This window comes from Schistocerca cancellata, chromosome 9 (genome assembly GCF_023864275.1).
Source record: "Schistocerca cancellata isolate TAMUIC-IGC-003103 chromosome 9, iqSchCanc2.1, whole genome shotgun sequence".
Classification (NCBI taxonomy): Eukaryota; Metazoa; Arthropoda; class Insecta; order Orthoptera; family Acrididae; genus Schistocerca; species Schistocerca cancellata.
This window is the reverse complement of record NC_064634.1, coordinates 367,390,558-367,412,693: the sequence shown is the minus strand read 5'-3', so window position 1 is coordinate 367,412,693 and position 22,136 is coordinate 367,390,558. Positions and strand designations below refer to the sequence as shown.

General features: G+C 45.2%; 1 protein-coding gene and 1 pseudogene across 1 annotated transcript in view; one reads left to right on the top strand and one right to left on the bottom strand.

Annotated features, from left to right (window-relative positions):
* Nucleotides 1-2,621: 2,621 nt before the first annotated feature.
* LOC126101421 (neurotrophin 1) overlaps nucleotides 2,622-22,136 on the bottom strand; it is a 125,277-nt gene continuing 105,762 nt past the window's right edge. Inside the window, exons 8-10 of the mRNA XM_049912082.1 lie at nucleotides 20,019-20,207; nucleotides 5,411-5,607; nucleotides 2,622-2,925 (exon numbers count right to left, since the gene is read on the bottom strand). Coding sequence (XP_049768039.1) covers nucleotides 2,622-2,925; nucleotides 5,411-5,607; nucleotides 20,019-20,207 — 690 coding nt within the window. The remainder of the gene's footprint in view (nucleotides 2,926-5,410; nucleotides 5,608-20,018; nucleotides 20,208-22,136) is intronic.
* On the top strand, nucleotides 15,014-15,130 carry LOC126102352 (5S ribosomal RNA; annotated as a pseudogene).

Genomic DNA, 22,136 nt, shown 5'->3' with positions numbered 1-22,136 from the left:
CTTTCGCTTTTGTCCAATTTAGAAGAATCATGCTTTCGTTTCTAACGTGAAGCGCGTTGAGTTTTACATCTACTGATTTCATAACAAAAACCATGAAAGACTTAAGTATCAAATAACGATTTCATTTGACTTGAATACTGTCTTTGTTAACGTGAAGTATATAATTCAGATATTTCCTTGCTGATTGACAAATTGCAATAAATTAACTTTAATTAACAGACAAGCATCAAAAACCACGTTACCGGAAACTAGAACTTATATACAGAAGGTTTCATAAAGACATTGTGCATAATATATAACAGCATTTCTGATAAATTCACTACGTCACTCTCTCTAAACAAAGCATAGGATAACAAGTCCTGAAAGGATTATGACTAACATCCATTACAGCTATAATACTGTTTTTATTGCACATACGTAGTTATCATCAATCTAGATATTGGTTCGTGTATTAGTGACTGGAGGACATTGACCTCTTTACAAAATAGTGAACACAATCGTCTGAGAACTATATTACATCTGATTACAAATTTCATTTGGTTATAGCATAAATATACTGAAATCCTTCAGGAGTGATGATCAAAGAACTCATTTCACCACATATAGCTTAGCAACGTGGAATTTTTTAACTTTAGAGAAGCAGTTTCACTGTTTCTAACACCACCATCGATGTTGCAGCATAAATAATATAACGCCAATATACAACTATCAATGACTTACTAAAACATTTACAAGTCCCTTGATTTCCATGAAATTCCTAATTGTTACTACTGGAAATACAGCTGGTACACTTTCAGAGTAGTGACAACTTTAAACACTAATGTTGTACCTCGTCTTGTACTTAGTCTATCTCTAAACACACTGATAAATAATCTTAGACAATATTTAACCTTCATGCAAAGATACAGTCGTTTAGCAGTTCCAATGTTCACAACCTGGACTTGGGTTGCTCATCACTTTCCTTGATATAATGTAATAGTCCTAGAATATAAATTGAAAGCACACCAACGACGTATGTTGTCAATTTCTTTGTTCGCCTATGAACCGCCAAACATTGTTTTATATTTATTTTTAATGCACCTGTACAGACGCAATCGCTTAGCATTTCAATCGTTCACAACCTGGAATGCGATCACGAATCGCTTGTAGATGCATCACTTAACGATATAAAGAGGGGTAACTAGACTAAACTCTGATACAATATGTAATGCTCCAACTGTTATCTTTGGATAACGGAAGTCCGAACCACTGCCACAGAAACTCTGTGGCACTCCAAAAACATGTAACGGGCTGGAATTCGGACCCAGAACCATATCCTTCTGCAGGAAATGATCTTACTGACTGCGTTATCCCAGTCAACCTCAGATCCTATCCTTACACCCTGCCCACCAATATCTCCCTCCTATTTTCCAAATTTCACAGAATTTCGTCCGCATTCCTTGCTGGACTAGCACTTCTGAAAGAAGGGATATCCCGGGGCTGAAAGGGCTACAGAGATGCTCCTCCAACTTTAATGGCAGCACTACAAGAGAGGCGTTGAGCAGCACAGGTGGTATACTGCTAAAATTCAAAGATCGTACGTTTGTAGGAAAGACAAACAATAAATTGCTTCCTCCTACTATATATATCGCAGGAAAAATTTAAGATATTCAAACTCACACTAGACCTCCCAACCATTGTTCTCCCTGCGCAGAACATTTGCCGCTGGAGTGGGGAAAGGTGGGAGGAAGTAACAGTGGTACACAAAGCACAGATCACCCTCCACCACTCACCAAAAAAGAAGCTTCCGGAATATATATGTAGATCTAGAACTGAAAAATAGAAAACACGCACGGCCAGAGGTGAAGCAGTCTGTAAGAGCGTTGTCCATGAAAGATAGTATCTCTGATTAAGAGTCCCCGTTTAAATCTTTCAGGGTGTTCCAAAACACTACACACTCCACTTCGGAGCAAAAAGTCCATACTGTTCTTAATATTAGAAGAAACAGATACAGTGAGAATAATGGTACCACCAACGACCTAGAACCCTACGATGTCTCCTTCTTCACTGAATAATTCATGAGCAAATCAACAGCTATCGTAAATGGTAAAAAGAAAAAAGTCGCTGAGAGTTTTGGGTTTACCTACTACGTGCATCCTTTCTCTCTTAATTCCCAAAACGCTATCTCAGTAACGTCCACAAACACTGATTATTATAAAGTGAGATGAGACGTTAGATTCCCATGTCTTTCCTTGCTGTAAGGCGCCTCAGTTCTACAGTGTTTAACCATAGAGACAGGAAACGCTAAAACGCTATATGAACGTGTCTGTCAACACCGTCTGATAAAACGGTTATAAACCGGCAATGGCTCCATTTTGATTAAGCAGAGGAGAAAACAATTGTCTTTGTTTTCACTACCTCTTGTATCCGCACAGCAATAATTATATAGAGTCACTTTTCAGCCAGGTTCAAAAACGCTTTGTTACCTCCTTGATTTGGCTTTTCTTAAGAATATTCCAAACTGCATCATTCGCCGGATACCGACACTGCAGCGTCAGCTACGTGGTGGAGGGCCCCTGGCTGTCTAGAATGGCACGTGAACAGAACCGCATGTCTTGACTGGACGTCGAAAGCAGTTGTTCCTACGCGGCGGCTCCTCCTTCGATGGGCGTCCAGCCCTCGCCGGAGCGCGACTGCAGCGCCGCCGTCGGCTGCTCGGCGAGTTGCTGCTGGCGGATGTAGTCTATGATGGGGTGGTAGCTGTAGTTGACGCGCCGGTGAGGGCCCGATGCGGCGCCGACACTCAGACCGTCCGGGCTGGGGGTGGCGGCGTCTGGAGGCGTCGGCAGCGTCGGCGGCGACGGCGCCTGCGGCTGCCTCGTAGTGGCACCGCGCCGGATAGAGTCGGAGGAGATGACGTGGGGCTTCGGCCTCCGCGGAGGGTACCTGCAGCAGGAAACCAGCAACTGGAAAATCACCTGCCTATCAGAGGGACGGATTTGTTAGAGGACAAGAAAACCAGCTGAGTGCGATCAGTATATGCTGTCGTAGATGTAGATACAGAAATTATGTCACCACGAACACCCTCATCGAATGCTACCAATCAGCAGTATTTCCATGCCTGTGGGATATGTGTAAGGGGCAAACAAATGAAAACTATACAGATGGCAAAAAAGTAAGTACACTGTTTATTATTTCAAAAATATTCAAATAATCGGCATATTTGTTAATATACAGTCTGAGCCAAAAAGGAAATCGAAACGCCCCACGATTCATCCGAATGGGAGGGAAATCAGTAGATGTAATGAACAAATACAGGCAAACAAATGATTACTACTTCAGAATAAATGGGCGATTAGCTCATGAGAAAGACCTTCACAAGTTGAGCTAGTCAATAACGCGTTGGACCACCTCTGGCCCTTATGCAAGCAGTCATTTCGCTTGGCATTGTTTGATAGATTTTTGGGTGTTCTCCTGAGGGATATCGTTCCATGTTCAGTCCAATTGGTGCACTGGACCGTCAATTCTCGAGATGGTTGAAGGCTTCTGCCCGCTTTCGCTGGTCATCGGGGCTCATTTCGAAGAGTCGCTGAAGACAATTCTACTCCAAATGGTTCAAATGGCTCTGAGCGCTATGGAACTAAACATCTAAGGTCATCAGCCCGCTAGAACTTAGAACTACTTAAACCTAACTAACCTAAGAACATCACACACATCCATGCCCGAGGCAGGATTTGAACCTGCGACCGTATCAGTTGCGTGGTTCTGAACTGAAGCTCCTAGAACTGCTCGGTCACCGCGGCCGGCAATTCTTCTCCAGTCAATGACAATCGAAGCCGAAGACGTATCTGAAGGTGTCCCAGACAGCGGTAGTGGGATAACAACCTCAATGTCGCCTACCATATGGCTCGACAACTAGGAGTGATGTTTCGGGGTGCCAGTCCTTTTTCGTAGCTGGACCCCTACAGTTTTCGTCCGCGCCACCTTCGCTGCGGATGTACGATTTTACCCAAATAAAGAACATGTCAAGTGGGCAAATTTATTCATAATGAAAAAACAATATCTGAGATTCCCCATCTCCTTCAGTATCCGCTTTCACTATTTACGCAATGACGACGGCATACCAACAGCAACTTCTAGATTTTTAACCAGCAACTACTCTCCGAAAGAGCGCGAAAAAATAGCCTCCTGTAAGTGCACGTGACATTGCATTTTGGCAATGTTCAACCATCCAGAGACACCAATGGGTTCCTGAAGATGATTCCAACAGAGAAATCGGAACGTCGAGCACTGAAGAAGTTTGTAGAGGAACATAACAAGCTTTTATGGATAAGTAAATGACAAACCTTTCGAAAACCCGTGTAGTTTTATAATATAGTCATATGGTTATATCCTGCCTAAAGAAAAACAATTTAATACAACGAAAATCCAGTCAAAAATGGTTCAAATGGCTCTGAGGACTATGGGACTTAACATCTATGGTCATCAGTCCCCTAGAAGTTAAAACTACTTACACCTATCTAACCTAAGGATATCACACAAGACCCAGTCATCACGAGGCAGAGAAAATCCCTGACCCCGCCGGGAATCGAACCCGGGAACCCTGGCGTGGGAAGCGAGAACGCTACCGCACGACCACGAGCTGCGGACGAAAACCCAGTCCAAAGTTGCAAATGTTATTGTTTTTCACTCGATGAGTAGTTTCGGACCGAGACCCATTTTCAAATCATCGTAACATAGTCGAAAATTGTATTTCCGAAGATGTGAAAACCATGTCAAAAAAAGGTTCAAAATTTTCAAATGTGTGTGAAATCTTATGGGACGTAACTGTTAAGGTCATCAGTCCCTAAGCTTACACACTACGTAACCTAAATTATCATAAGGACAAACACACACACACACACACCAATGCCCGAGGGAGGACTCGAACCTCGGCCGGGACCAGCCGCACACTCCATGACTGCAGCGCCCCAGACCGCTCGACTAATCCCGCGCGGCCATGTCAAAAATGTGCAATGGACAGCTATTGTATGTTTAATAACTGTACGTTGCACAATTTGACATGGTTTTCACATCTACGATTTTTTACTATGTTACCATGATCTGAAAATAGGTCTCGGCCCGAAACCAGTCGTCGACTGATTAAAAAAAGTAAAATTTGCAACTTTGGACCGGTTTTTCGTTGTATTGATTAACAGAAATTGCTGATTCACAGCTACTCCAGCGTGTTAGAGGTTCTCAAAAACAACGTAGATTTCGTCATAATTAGCAGCTAATGAAATACCCTCTACTTTTTGTGATAGTCCAAAATTGGTATACCAGGAAGGTGAGGTAGCAGCCGTTGCCTGTCAGCCATTCAAAACACGAATAAATCATTGTGACGTACAGGGAACACACACTGTACTGTAGGCGCTGCAGAGAGGCGGTGTACCTGTTGTAGAGGGAGGAGCGGTTGCGCTTGAGCCAGCTGAGACGGGAGTCGACGTCTGCGCCTCCGTGGTCGGCGAGCGGCAGCGGCGGCCCCCGAGGCGGCAGGTAGCCTGGGGAGCCGGTGACAGGGTGCGTGGACGGCCGCCGGAAGCCGTGCCGCGTCGGCAGGAAGCTGGGCGGTGGCGTCGTGGGCGCCGACTGCGGGAGAGGCAGACACCGTTCACAAGCCGTCACTTCACGTTACGTGTTGCTGACGGCAGAGTACAGGTGTATATTCCAGCTGCGTTTGTGTCACCTGGTCATTTAACTCTCCATAGAGTCCCATAAAATTAGAAAAACCTATTCCTGCATTATCGGTTGTAGACTTGCGCTCATGTCTTTGGCAATGTATACTTCATGTGTGAAGTAGAACATATTTCCTACATTATAAAGTCAGAAAACAAAGACAGAATACACGCTAATAAAATTTTATGAATAGGTTCTAATACAAATAATGTTCTGTTTTATAATATCACTTGTATTCACAGAGGAAGATCACACTGCCGTACCCTCTTTAAATCTTTGCACTAACATCGGAATGGTCGATAGTGTAACACCTGACCACGGGATAGAAAAGCAAGTGAAATAGCTCAAGAGAGGGAAGCTCACTGCAGCTGACGGGATACCTGCATAATACTAAGTGGTAAATACTTGCCTTTCTTCTGGCAGCTGTAGGCTTTTAGAGGAGGGAAGTGTTCCCTGTGACTGGACAAAAGGACGGATTACTCCCGTTTTCAGTAAGGGTCGTCGAATAGACGCAGAAAACTATAGGCCTCTATCTCTGACGTTGGTCTGTAATAGAATTTGGAACGTGTTCTGTATTAGCGTATTATGACATGTCTGGAGACTATAGGCCTCGGTCTCTGACGTTGGTCTGTAATATAATTTTGTAACATGTTCTGTCCTAGCGTATTATGACATTTCTGGAGACCGAAAATCTGCTCTGTAAGAATGAACATGCGATCCGACAGCAAAATGGTTCAAATGGCTCTGAGCACTATGAGACTTAACAGCTCAGGTCATCAGTCCCCTAGAACGTAGAACTACTTAATCCTGACTAACCTAAGGACACCACACAAATTCATGCCCGAGGCAGGATTCGAATCTGCGACCGTAGTGGTAGCTCGGTCGCAGACTCAACCGCCTAGAACCGCTCAGCCACTCCAGCTGGCGATCCGACAACAACGATCGTGTGAAATCCATCTTGCTTTGCTCGACCACGATACACAGGAGGCAGTACACACAGGGGCACAGCTAGATGCCGTTTTCCATGACTTCCGGAAGGCATTCTATACAGATCAGCACTGCCGCCTAATGAAAAAAAAATTACGAGTGAGACCAACTGTGTAATTGAATTGAAGAGGTTCTAGCAAACATAACAGGTCTTCAAACGTGAAAGTAACTTCGGGCGTACCCCAAGAGAGCGTTACAGGTTCATTACTTTTCACAATATACACTCCTGTAAATGGAAAAAAGAACACATTGACACCGGTGTGTCAGACCCACCATACTTGCTCCGGACACTACGAGAGGGCTGTACAAGCAATGATCACACGCACGGCACAGCGGACACACCAGGAACCGCGGTGTTGGCCGTCGAATGGCGCTAGCTGCGCAGCATTTGTGCACCGCCGCCGTCAGTGTCAGCCAGTTTGCCGTGGCATACGGAGCTCCATCGCAGTCTTTAACACTGGTAGCATGCCGCGACAGCGTGGACGTGAACCGTATGTGCAGTTGACGGACTTTGAGCGAGGGCGTATAGTGGGCATGCGGGAGGCCGGGTGGACGTACCGCCGAATTGCTCAACACGTGGGGCGTGAGGTCTCCACAGTACATCGATGTTGTCACCAGTGGTCGGCGGAAGGTGCACGTGCCCGTCGACCAGGGACCGGACCGCAGCGACGCACGGATGCACGCCAAGACCGTAGGATCCTACGCAGTGCCGTAGGGGACCGCACCGCCACTTCCCAGCAAATTAGGGACACTGTTGCTCCTGGGGTATCGGCGAGGACCATTCGCAACCGTCTCCATGAAGCTGGGCTACGGTCCCGCACACCGTTAGGCCGTCTTCCGCTCACGCCGCAACATCGTGCAGCCCGCCTCCAGTGGTGTCGCGACAGGCGTGAATGGAGGGACGAATGGAGACGTGTCGTCTTCAGCGATGAGAGTCGCTTCTGCCTTGGTGCCAATGATGGTCGTATGCGTGTTTGGCGCCGTGCAGGTGAGCGCCACAATCAGGACTGCATACGACCGAGGCACACAGGGCCAACACCCGGCATCATGGTGTGGGGAGCGATCTCCTACACTGGCCGTACACCACCGGTGATCGTCGAGGGGACACTGAATAGTGCACGGTACATCCAAATCGTCATCGAACCCATCGTTCTACCATTCCTAGACCGGCAAGGGAACTTGCTGTTCCAACAGGACAATGCACGTCCGCATGTATCCCGTGCCACCCAACGTGTTCTAGAAGGTGTAAGTCAACTACCCTGGCCAGCAAGATCTCCGGATCTGTCCCCCATTGAGCATGTTTGGGACTGGATGAAGCGTCGTCTCACGCGGTCTGCACGTCCAGCACGAACGCTGGTCCAACTGAGGCGCCAGCAAGCCGTTCCACAGGACTACATCCAGCATCTCTACGATCGTCTCCATGGGAGAATAGCAGCCTGCATTGCTGCGAAAGGTGGATATACACTGTACTAGTGCCTACATTGTGCATGCTCTGTTGCCTGCGTCTATGTGCCTGTGGTTCTGTCAGTGTGATCATGTGATGTATCTGACCCCAGGAATGTGTCAATAAAGTTTCCCCTTCCTGGGACAATGAATTCACGGTGTTCTTATTTCAATTTCCAGGAGTGTATGTAAAAGACATAGCAGACAACATCAGAAGCTTCATGAGGCTTTTGCCGATGATGCTGTTGTACATAGAGACGTCACCACGCCAAAAAAATGAAGCGAAATGTAGGGAGTCTGGCAGAGAATCGACTGATGCTGCAGAGAATGGCAACTATTCCTCAAATTCCGCATACATAGATAGAAAGACCCATTACCGTTTGATCACATGATTGCAGAACAATCACTGGAAACAGTTACATCCATAAAATATCTAGGGGCAGGCGTGAAGAGTCATTTAAAGTCGAAGGACCACATAAAACTAATCGCAGGAAATGCATATGTCAGGCCAGGACTCACTGGACGAGTTCTCAATGATGTACTTCATCAACTAAGGACGTAGCCTACAGAATCCTCGTTCGACAGTTACTTAAATACTTCTCATCACTATGGGACCCGTACTAGACAGGCCAGTTATAGGAAACAGAGAATATCCTAAGAAGAGCAGCACGTTTCGTTACAGGTTCGCTTAGCAAGCACGAAATCGTCACGGAGATCCTCAGCCAATTGCAGTGGCTGACTCTGTAAGAGAGGCGTTCTGCACTACGGTGTGGTTTACTGTTAAAGTTCCTAGAGCGAACGTTCGTAGAAGAGTCAACAAATAGTGCTTCCTCCTACGTACATATCGCGAAAAGACCATGAAGATAAAATCAGAGAGAGTTTAGCCCACACGGCGGCTTACAGTCAGTCGTTCTTCCCGCGAATCGTTCGCGGCTGGGATAGGAAAGGGGCAAAAGACAGCGCTACACAAAGTGCCCTTCGCAACGTACCGAAAGCTGCCTTTCGGTTTATACATTTACGTCTACGTGTACGTGATTACTCTGCAGTTCACAGTTCAGTGCCTGGCAGTGTGTTCATAGGACCACCATTAAGCTACTTCCTTACCGTTCCGCTCTGGAACAGCGCGCTGGGGAAACGAACACTTAAATCTTTCCGTGTGAGCTCTGATTTCTCTTATTTTATTATGATGCCCTTTCTGCCTATGTATGTGGGCGCCAAGAAAAAATTTTCACGCTCTGAGGAAAAGTCGGTGGCTGAAATTTCACGAGAAAATCCTGCTGCAGAGAAAAACGCCTTTGTTTTAATGACTGGCATCCCAATTCGTGTATCATACCCGTAGCACCCCCTCCCTTATTTCGCGATGATACAAAACTAGCTGCCCTTCTTTGAACTTTATCGATGCTCTCCGTCAATACTATTTGATACGGGTCCCACACCGCACAACAATACTCCAGAACATGGCGGACAAGCGAAGTGTAAGCAGTCTCTTTAGTAGACTTGGTACATTTTCTGAGTATTTTGCCAATAAATCGCAGTCTTTTTTTGCTTTCCCCGCAACATTATCTATGTGATCGGTACAGTTTAAACTACTCGTAATTTTAATCCCTCAGCACATAGCTGAATTCACAGCTTTTAGATTTGTGTGATTCATTGTCCAACGGAAGTTTAGCGAGTTCTTTTTAGCGGTCATGTAGATGATTTCACCTTTTTCATGATTTAGAGTCAATTAACACTTTTGAAACCATACAGATATCTTGTCTAAATCATTTTCCAATTTGTTTCCACCATCTGATGACTTTACATAACCGTGAATGACAGTATCATGTGCAAACAATCTACGAAGGCTGCTGAGATTGTCTCCCAAATCGTTTATGTAGATTAGGAGCAACAGAGGGCCTGTAACACTTCCTTGTGGAACACCAGATAGTACTTCCGTTTTACTTGATGCCTTTCCTTTATTTATTGCACACTGTATCCTGTCTGACAGGAAATCGCGAATTCAGTCACATGACTGAGACGTCAGTCTATAGGCACGCAATTTAATTACAGGTTGCTTATGAGGAGCGGTATCAAGAGCCTTCTGGAAATCTAAAAATATGGAATCAATTTGACCTGCCCTATAGATAGCACTGTTATTTCGTGAGGATAGAGAGCTACTTGTGTTTAACAAGGACAATATTTGCTGCATCTGTTTTGCCTATTTGTCAACAAATCTTTTTCTTCAAGGTAATTCATGATGGTTGAGCACAGTGTATGTTCCACAATCCTACTGCACAGGGTCAGCAATTCAGCAGATTACTCATATTTCCTTTCTTGGTTATTTGTCTCACATGTGCAACTTTCTTTGTGTAGTGATCTTTCTATGAGCGAGCGCCTGTGTATGACGTAACTATTGAGCTATTGTATCAGCATACTCTGAAAGGAACCTGACTGGTATACGATCTGGACCGGAAGCCTTGCCTTTTTTTAAGTGTCTCAAGCTGCTTCACAGCACCGAGAACAAGTACTTCTAACTTGTTCTTGGTTGGAATTCTGAAATATTTACTTCGGCTTCTTTTGCGAAGGAATGTCGGAAAACCGTGTTTAGTAACTCTGTATTAGCGGCACTGTCATCATTGACATCATCATTGTTATCGCGCAGTGGAGGTATTGATTGCGTCTTGCCGCTAGTGTCCTTTACATACGATCAGAATCTCTCTCGCTTTTCTGCCAGATTGCGAGACAGAGTTTTGTAGCGGAAACTGCTAAAAGTATCTCGCATTAAAGTTCGCCCTAAATTTCGAGCTTCTGTGAAACTTCACCAATACTGAGTATTTTGCGTGCTTTTAAATTTGGCATGCCTTTCACGTTGCTTCTGCAGTTGTGTTCTGACTTGTTTTGTGTACCATGGGACATCAGTACCATCTAATATTATTTTATTTATATTATTTTATTTGGTGTATATCTTCCAGTTGCCGTCGATACAGTTTCTCTGAATTTAAAAACTAGATATGGTCTACGCTTACATTGTCAGACTGAAAAGAATGGAAACTCTCTCTTCGGAAGGTGTCAAGCGAATTTTTATCTGCTTTTTTAAGTCGATGTATTTTTCTTGATGTAGATGTGGATCAAAATGCAGAATAGGTATCGTGAATCACTTACATTCATGAAGCAAAACATCCGAAATTGATTCATGTCTAGTTATTACTACGAAAGTTGTCTCGCACATACATAATGTAGATTCTTTTCGTTTGTGGCCATTAGCGATCACGTCAAGCGACTATATGGCATTTCTGGAAATGTTCTGCAGCTCGAAAGTCTTTCATTCTTTCACTATTTCTCTCTGACTGCCTTCTCTCCTCTATCCAGCCGCTGTTCTGCATCTGCTCACTAAGCAAGCCCTCAAAGTTGTTGATCAGTGATCATTATGTTGATCGATTAATGTCTTTTTGATTTAGTTCATTGTTCTCGAGGACCTTCCTTACGTCCTGGAATTATGTATCGTAGACTTTGGGTCTGTTGTTGAGAACAGTAAAAATTTGCATCGTTAGTCGAGTTGCATCCCTCCTGAACAGATCTCCGTAGAACTTTAGTAGTCCTTCCTTAATCTGCTCCATCAGATGTTCATTACATCGTACACTTCTTCCTCTAGGTCTATATCGTTCATTAGTTACCTTAGGACTCACTATTTTTCCGGAGGGATGTTGTGCTCAAGCTTCTCAGCTTCTCTCATACAGCCTTCCCTGTCACTTTGAGGCACTCACTTGGGTACATATACTCGGTGTTCATTACTGTGTTACAGTGCCTAAGTTCAGCTTTTATTGAAATTGCCTATGCCTTGTGTAGAAGATACATTCTGTTGAAAGCAGCTGCCTTCGTCTCTCTCCTTTTGTCGTAGATGTCGTCTTCGCTCGTCTTTATGTGGACTATTTCACCAAGTTATCTGAAAGTCTCCACTTCTGTTTTCCCGCACTCTATTGTTAGGTAATGAGGCACTGTTCGATTGTTGCTTATGTACTTTCTTTACCTCCGAAGAAATTAGGAGACCAGCTTTTTCCGTTTATTCCTTCAGTGTGTCTGTCTGTCTGTCTCACAGCTGTTTTTCTTGACAGGATAGCCAGGTCATCGGCGAACGCAAGGCAGTCTACTCTTATACCGGTCTTCGAATCGACAACGTGAACTTTGTTCTGTGGCTCATTCCCTGCCAACTCGTCTTCCCATTCTCTGAGGATCAGTCCGTCCCCCCTATCTGACGCCAGTCTGAATGTAAAACGCTCTGAAGAGCTCTCCCGTGAATTTTATTTTTGAACGTGTCTGTGTCAGAGTTTCACTCGATAGTTTTTGCTACCTTTGGGCCCCAAAAATCCCATATAATTTCTATTTTGCAGATGCTGATAAATTTTACAGCTTCAGTATCTTTCAACACATTATTGATACCGGTATGCCGTTTCCACTTTTACCATGTAGTGTGGCTACACAGTCGTTAGCCTGAGGAGAGGAAAGAAAGCATCTCACGTGACAGCTTCCAATCTCTCCCTGATTGTACTCTTACTGCCATCTGCTGCCTGACGCTGTAACCTAACTAATTAATTAAATTAATTATTGGTTCGAATGGCTCTGAGCACTATGGGAATTTAAATTAATTATTCTTTTTAATTACAAAAATGAATCTTTAATTAGACATCATTGAGTAAATGATTTTAGTGAATAGATACCAAGTGCTAAGATTAAATGCATATTTAATTAAACGTCGTCTGCAGTTTTATATCCCAATTAGTGAAATCGCATAGTTCAAGGCTCTATCTGAAATTGCAGAAGACAATGCCGTTTTGTTAGCAATGCTCCAGTGGAGAAGTAGCTGCAGTCAGCCCATTAATTACAAGCAGGCCTCCCTTGCTTAAACACCATGGGCACACTTTTGTATTGGGTTGGACGTTATGAACAGCTTGAAGAGCAGTTCCAATACACATGTCGAGCTCTTTGTCCAAGCAAAATGTTTGCACGTCTGTTCTAGTTGACGGCTGGAACGGGACCTACCAATTATCTCTCGCCTCACACACTGTGTACCTAATATTGTTACAGCGACAGCCAGCAGATGGCCGTAAGAGTACATTCAGAGAGACATTGGAAACCGTCACTGTCTCGTAAAATGCTTTCTATCTGTGCTCGCATACGCTGCCGCCAGCACACTATGCGGCGTAGAGGTTACGAGAGTGTCTATAAAGGCCAACGACAAGACTCGATGGAAACCGCCGCCAACGTCCTCTCAGCCACCTGTACTTACGATCACCGCTGCGGACCAGAGGGACAGTTTAGTCAGTTACACTACTGGACATTAAAATTGCTACACCACGAAGAAATGCAGATGATAAACGGGTATTCATTGGACAAATATATTATACTAGAACTGACATGTGATTACATTTTCACGCAATTTGGTTCCATAGATCCTGAGAAATCAGTACCCAGAGCAACCACCTCTGGCCGTAATAAGGACCTTGATACGCCTGGGCATTGAGTCAAACAGAACTTGGATGGGGTGTACAGGTACAGCTGCCCATGCAGCTTCAACACGATACCACAGTTCATCAAGAGTAGTGACTGGCTTATTGTCACGAGCCAGTTGCTCGGCCACCATTGACCAGACGTTTTCAGTTGGTGAGAGATCTGGAGAATGTGCTGGCCAGGGCAGCAGTCCAACATTTCCTGTATCCAGAAAGGCCCGTACAAGACTGCAGCATGCGATCGTGCTTTATCCTGCTAAAAAGTAGGGTTTTGCAGGGATTGAATGAAGAGTAGAGCCACGGGTCGTAACACATCTGAAATGTATTGTCCACTGTTCAAAGTGCTGTCAATGCGAACAAGAGGTGACCGAGACATGTAACCAATGCCACTCCATACCATCACGCCGGGTGATACGCCAGTATGGCGATGACGAATACACGCTTCCAATGTGCGTTCACCGCGATGTTGCCAAACACGGATGCGACCATCATGATGCTGTACAGAACCTGGATTCATCCGAAAAAATGACGTTTTGCCATTCGCGCGCCCAGTTTCGTCGTTGAGTACACCATCGCAGGCGCTCCTGTCTGTGATGCAGCGTCAAGGGTAACCGCAGCCATCGTCTCCGAGCTAATAGTCCATGCTGCTGCAAACGTCGTCGAACTGTTCGTACAGATGGTTATGCCTTGCAAACGTCCCCATCTGTTAGGGATCGAGACGTGGCTGCAAGATCCCTTACAGCCATGCGGATAAGATGCTTGTCATCTCGACAACTAGTAATACGAGGCCGTTGGAATCCAGCACGGCGTTCCGTATTACCCTCCTGAAACCATCGATTCCACATTCCGCTAACAGTCATTGGATCTCGACCAACGCGATACGATAACCCGCAATGGTGATAGGCTACAATCCGACCTTTATCAAAGTCGGAAACGTGATGGTACGCATTTCTCCTCCTCACACGAGGCATCACAACAACGTTCCACCAGGTAACGCCGGTCAACTGCTGTTTGTGTATGAGAAATCGGTTGGAAACTTTCCTCATGTCAGCATGTTGTAGATGTCGCCACCGGCGCCAACCTTGTGTGAATGCTCTGAAAAGCTAATCATTTGCATATCACAGCATCTTCTTCCTGTCGGTTAAATTTCGCGTCTGTGGCACGTCGTGGTGTAGCAATTTTAATGGCCAGTAGTGTAGTTCGAGTCTGTACGCTGTGTGAGATCCGGCAGGTCACCAAGACGGAGCCGCCGACGTGGCCTCTATCTCAGAGACAGGCAGCACACAGTAACTTTATAGCGAACACAGGGGACTTCTACTTCAACAACATTGAGGCTACCTGGACTATACAGAGGAGAGTTTGTAACAGAGCTCTTTGTTTGTTAATAAAAAACCTAGTTATTAATTGTCAACGGCCTTGCCGCAGTGGATATACCGGTTCCCGTCAGATCACCGAAGTTAAGCGCTGTCGGGCGTGGCCGGCACTGGGATGGGTGACCATCCGAGCCGCATGCACTGTTGCCATTTTTCGGGGTGCACTCAGCCTCGTGATGCCAATTGAGAAGTTACTCGATCGAATAGTAGTGGCTCCGATCAAAGAAACCCATGAGAACGACCGGGAGAGCGGTGTGCTGAAAACATGCCCGTCCTATCCGCATCCTCAGCTGAGGATGACACGGCGGTCGGATGGTCCCGATGGGCCACTTCTCGCCTGAAGACGGAGTGCTGTTAGTTATTAATTGCGTGCAGTTTGTGTTACAAAACGACGATATCGGCCACGAACCAACATCCTCTCTTTGCTTCCCAAGGTACAGCTCTACAGAAGCAAAGAGACGACATAAAAGCGGTTAAAGATAATACAACAGTTCCTTGTATTCAAGTTCACAAATGTGTGTGTAGCCACACTACATGGTAAAGGCGGAAACGGCATACCGGTATCAATAGTGTGTCCAAACATATTTAAGCTGCAAAATTTACCTGTATCTCCAAAATACAAATTATTTGGGGTTTTTAAGCCCTAAAGTAGCACAAATCATCAGGAAAAGTCTCAAACAGACACATTCAACGGTAAGATTCATAGGAGAGCTCTTCGAAGCGTTTTTAATTCAAACAGGTCATGGACCAATCATCAGAGAATGGGAAACGGAATTAGACGTAAAAGGGTCTCTTAACGAAGTTTACGTTGTCGGTTCGAAGAACGGTAAAAAGAGTTAAATTAACAGTTCTTTGTTTAAGTAAAGTTACCACTGCATTGTACCGAGAATCTAGTTTAAATTATTTTATGAATGCTGTAATTGTGTACTGATACGTTTCTCTGAGTGAAACTGTTTCTTCTATTTACAATGGCTACTTTTGGGTAACGTGAGGTAACTGTGTTGTGTAAGGTGGCTTCTTTGCTATTCCGCATTATATTACACTGCTATGCGATTTATTATTTGATTGCTGTATTTAATGTTGCATCAAAGTGTTATCTTCTTTTTTTATTTATTTTCTTTTCAATTTCATTTCTACAGTAGATACAGAGGAATTCCCTCACGTTTCATTGGGTTCAGTTAACTTATTTGGTTCAGTCAAATGAAAAGGTCCTGTTGCAGATATCCAGACAACATGTTGAGGTAGGCATTAGTCCTGTATGCTGTTCCTATCCATCTATGTGTAGTCCATTATAAATGTTATATTTGTTGCGCATGGGTGTAGTGTAGCTCGTTAATAGAGGTTGCTTACTTATCACTGTTCCTTTCTCTCCCACAGGTAAGACGTGGCGCCGTGTGACCCTCCAATGGAGCTGTGAGTAACGGATGTTACCAAGGATGAACAGCGGGTGTGATACGCTTTCTTTGTGCGGAAGCTGTCCGTCCAGCCGACATATACGGAAGAATGCAGGGTGTGCTACGGTGCGAAGTTTGTTTAAGACCAAACGGTGCGCAAGTAGTGTCGGCGTTTTCGTGGTGTCAGGAAGACACTAACGGATGATGCGCGACCCGGGCAGGTGATGAATCGTATTTCTCATGAGACAGTTGCTGCTATTGACACTTGCATTCAAACTAATAAATGAATCACCTTGGGTGCCATTAGTGCAGTGTGGGTGCCACATACATACATATATACATAGGACATTTCTTAATGATGTGGAACGTGTCACTTTAACATAAGTTTCCTTTACACACAATAATAAGTTAGCTGTACGCAATAGACTCGGTTACCAGAATTTTTGTGCTCAAGGGATCCCGAAATGTATCTCCGAGGAACAGCGACACAACAGAATGGGAGTATCAATGAACCATTTGACGCGATATCAGAACGAGCGCGATGGTTTTCTTTCCAGTATCATTGCCGGAGATGAATCCATATGACCACTGTTTCAACCGGGTTCCAAACGTGAGACTATGCAGTGGAAGCATGCTGGGTCACCGAAACCAAAGAAAACCCGGTCCGCAACATCAGCTGCTAAGTTCATGGTGACTGTATTCTTCGATGAGCAGGGGCCTCTGCTAATGGAGTTCCTTCCCAAAGGAGAAACAATAAACGCCCACAAATACTGCGATGTTCTCGATCGGCCTCGGCCAGCAATCAAAAATAAACGTCGCGATAACCTCACAAAGGGCACCATCTTATTGCACGACGATGCCCGGCCTCATGTTGCAACAGCGTATAGCCCTGACTTGAGTTCCTGTGATTTCCACATTTTTGGGCCATTTAAGATACATCTCCAGGGCCAATACTATGGATCGGACGAAGAAGAGAAGCAAGCTGTGACAGACAATATCCGTATTCAACCCAAGGAGCTCTTCTTCCAGAACTTTCGTCATCACCTGCCAAGGTGGAACTATTATCTCAACAGCCATTGTATATAACTCCATCCAATAATAAATTCCGTAAGTGGAAATGGGCCTTTTCATTTGATTGCACCTTATAATTCCTCCTAGCAATTAATTAGGTGATCTCTTCCGCAATCATTCCGACTGAGCTTCAAATTTAATTATTGGGCTAGTTAGTGGAGAGGTTAACTTTGAAGCATGTTTCTGCTCTGCAGACTTTAGTTTATTGACACGCTAGTGCCGTACACTGCCTGTTGAGGGCCGAAGTTCGTGTATTGTGGGTGGCAGTTTAACAAAAAAGAGCTATTCCTACAAACGACTCAAGTGCTTCCTTACGGCGCCATAGTGACTGCAGGAGGGTCTCACGTTTCTTTCTGATTTTCAGGGTCAGTCATAGTATACAGTGGTCGAGTCAGAGCTGTGTCCACTAGTGTTATAACTTTATGGCAGTGTAAGACACAGAGTTTTGTAGATTCTGGCAGTCTGTTGACATATTAAACGTTACTTTGCCCAGTTTTTAGATATATATTGTGTTTTAGCAAGAGAAAAGAGTCCATTACTGGTTAACAACAAAAGTAGTTACCAAATAATTCCAATCGTGATGCAGAAAATTCTAGCTTTCGAATCAAAAGGAAAGAAGAGACAGGAAGAAATTTGCAGAACGCCTGGCAAGAGTTCAATTTGATCCTACTGTGGGACACGTCGTCGCTATGACTGACATGAAATGCAGGAGTGGTAGCTCAAGGCTTTGGTCATGATTGGAAATAATAATAATCAGAGTAATTTATGTAAAACGCCTTGTCATTTCTATCATGGCTACAGCCACGCGCAAGTAGTATATGGTGCCCAATGACGCTCTGACCACCTCGATGCTAGGTGACAGCTAGATCACTTAATTTCAATACACCAGCTGCACACAGCCAGGTAAGGACACCAAAATAACCCTATAAATAATCGAGTTCCATTCGCCTCCAACTCAATAACTATTAACAACCAAGAAAGTGACCCTGAGATTATACTCGTAAAATAACGGAGAAGTTATTGTTCTCACATCTTAGTTAGTGGTGTAAATAATTTACAGTTTTGGTTTCAGCAGTTCAGGTTATGACTATTCATTAAAGTTGCAAAGAGTAACTATTACAAATTTAACCATGATCTAAAGTTGATGGCTCATATCAAAACGAAAGCAACTGTTATGTTAACGTCGTACTTGCACGATATTTCGGTCACGTGGCTCGTGACCTTCATCAGTTGCGACCTGAGACTGCTCCTCGAGTGGACCTGGTCCAGTATTTATGCCTATGGCCTTCCGCCTCCACCAACGGCTGCAGGCGCTTCCTCTGTGGTCCGCGCCCATTCCCTGCGACCTGCTGAAGCGTTGCTGCTCCGTTTTCCGTCCGCTGCGGTTCTGGGTGTTCCCTCTGCGGTCCGCGCCCACCAAACCCGCTCCTGGGGGTTTCATCTACGGTCTGGGGTACCAAGCGTTCCCCCTGCGGTCCGCGCCCGCTCACCACGACCTGTTGGACCGTTGCCGCTCCGTTTTTCGTCTGCTGCGGCTCTGGATGTTCCCTCTGCGGTCCGCGCCCACCAGTCCCACTTCTGGGTGTTCCATCTTCGGTCTGGTGCACCTGGCAGTCCGTCACGGGCTCGTTTTCCACTCGAGGAGCAGTCTCAGGTCGCACCTGATGAAGGTCACGAGCTACGTGACCGAAATATCGTGCAAGTACGACGCTGATATCCGGCAGAACACCCGACAACCCAAGATGTCATTAGATCGCCCGGAAAGCCTGAAGAGCTACAACTGTTATGTTCTTTTAATTACATTCTTGGAGCCGGTGCACCTCTAATTTCATTGATTTTCAAAAGCCAGAGGCAAGAGCAGTACTTTAATTAATCTACTTCATTACATTTTGCTTTAAGAGCATTATTTGTAATTAACAGTTGACGTGATTGGCTCCAGAAGCTGGGCAGCGATCCAATGTCATTTGGAACTCTTCGATATTTAGATAGCCTCACAGGCATCTTTTTTCCTCCGTCCAGCACCGATATAATATCTCTGTAATACGAAGCTACGATGTTTCCGAGTTCTTTCTTTGTATTGTCTTCTCAGTACTAACAATAATACATATCTCTATTTCTGCATTCTTATTACGGTCAAATTCAAGTTTTTTGGTGTCTAAAATTCATCGTTTATGTTGGCGTCTCAGGTGCGCATTTATTTTGGTGATTAGACTATTTTAAATTGAAGATGATTTATGTAACCAGTAGCACGAATAAGGAACCACAGATCAGGATACTGATGTCTGACTACCGTACTTTTGGTTGGTTGGTTGATTTTGGGGAGGGGATCAAGCAGCGAGGTCATCGGTCCATCGGGTTGGGAAGGGTTGAGGAAGGAAGTCGGCCGTGCCCTTTCGAAGGAACCATCCCGGCAATTGCCTGAAGCGATTTACGGAAATCACGGAGAACCTAAATCAGGATGGCCGGACGCGGGTTTGAAGCGTCGTCCTCCCGAATGTGAGTCCAGTGCGCTAACCACAGCGCCACCTCGCTCGGCAAGTCGTACTTTTCATTAATATTATTAAAGTGCGTACCGACGGGGTGGTGATGGATGGTAGCCGGGACGGAACGACAGCCGCTGCGTCGGCGTCGTTGTCGACGTCGTGGTGTTTGGCGCCGGCCTGCTGCTGCTGCTGATGCTGCTGCTGCTGTGTCGGCTGCTTGCTGGGCCGCTGCAGCAGCGGGTGCACGGCGGTCACCTGGCAAGTGCAGCACGTGGGCACCTGGGGAGAACAACAGGTCAGCGTCATCCCACAGCGTCACTAACAGCTGCCAGAGGTTGCTAATCAAGTATAATGTGCGAAGCCAATGATTCCGCACCATAGTGTGTAGTGCTACCTTTAAAAAATAATACACAGCCGTCTTTCGCGTGTCCACTGCGAGGTATATGACATGTCCGTCGTAGAACGAGCAGTGCTCGCTGTAGAGACTAGAACGACATGCATTTAATGTGTGCCGGCCGGGTTGGCCGAGCGGTTCTAGGCGCTACAGTCTGGAACCGCGCGACCGCTACGGTCGCAGATTCGAATCCTGCCTCGGGCATGGATGTGTGTGATGTCCTTAGGTTAGTTAGGCTTAAGTAGTTCTAGGTTCTAGGGGACTGATGACCTTAGCAGTTAAGTCTCAGAGCCATTTGAACCATTTAATGTGTGGTACAACAGGACGTAGTGCCTTGAAACCCTAACGAAAGTACATTTCCAGAAGAAACGTCACGCTAACTGGAAGAAATTTATCGCCTCGGACAATAGCTTACGAGATGAAATATTTGTTCCCAAAAATAACTTTTTCCCAGTGCTGAAGAGTGGTATATCCTGGAAGAATATGTGTCATTTTTCCCAAAATACACTCATAAACTGGGCGCTAATGACCATAGCAGTTTTGCGCCCTAAAACCTAAAACCAACAAAACAAAACACTCATAAACAGCAAAATTGCGGTTTTCTGACGATGGCTGAAATACTTTAGAAGCCACTACATAGCTCGTTAGCAAAAGAATGGTTCAAATGGCTCTAAGCACTATGGGACTGAGATCATCAGCCCCTAGACTTAGAACTATTAAAACCTAACTAACCTAAGTACGTCACATACATCCATGCACAAGGCAGGTTTCCAACCTGCAACCGTAGCAGCCGCGTGGTTTTCCGGACTGAAGCGCCTAGAATCGCTCGGCCGCCGGGGCAGGCATGCTGCTAGCACCTTCCAAGTATGTAAGCTACCCGTCACGTTCGGAATGTAACTTGCACAATAACAGGCCCTTCGCCCAACCTTCGGAAAGTACCAGTGCCCGAATCACAATTTCCTTGTCTGTCTGTGTTGTGGTTTCAACATTGAAGTGCTATACGTGTCCGGGGTCACGCCTGGGCGAGCAGACCCAGAAGAAACAGGCAGCCACTGCGAGGAGAAACTCGCATTTCGTTAGCCGTGTACCTATACTATTACACATTTGCATATCGCTTCTTAGACCATTACCAAAGCACATGCACGCTTATTTACGAGGTAAACACACTCCTCCTCCTCCTCCCCCCCCCCCTCCATTTGCAAAATCAGCACCTGATTTGCTTCTGCCATCACACAAAGAAGTAGTTAAAATAATCAAATAATTGGAAAACAACTGTGTACCTCGAGAAGATGGAATTACTGCAGCATTATGGATACTGGACTAGAAAAACAAAACACCTCAAATTCACAGAAAAGTTTCAGAAGTCTGGAAAGCAGTGGAAACCAAAAATAATGAAAGAGCGCCTTGATATATCCACTCCATGAGAAGGGAGACAAAACAGATAGAAAGAACTACAAAGGAATCTCACTTCTTCCAGTAACTTTTAAAATTCTTTCTGAACCCTTACTGAACTGACATGAGGCGCAAGCACATCCACAGATTGACGACTATCAGGCGGTATTCATGAAGAGAAAATCTGAAACCCCAAAAAACAATACTACACATCAGACGCTGCCGGAACACTATAGTCACATTTCCGGATTTCAAGAAAAGCTTATGTTCAAATATGTGTGTGTGAATTCCTAAGGGACTAAACTGCTGACGTCATCGGTCCCTACACTTACACACAACTTAAACTAACATATGTTCAGAACAACACACACACCCATGCCCGAGGGAGGACTCGAACCTCCGGCGAGAGGGTCCACCCAATC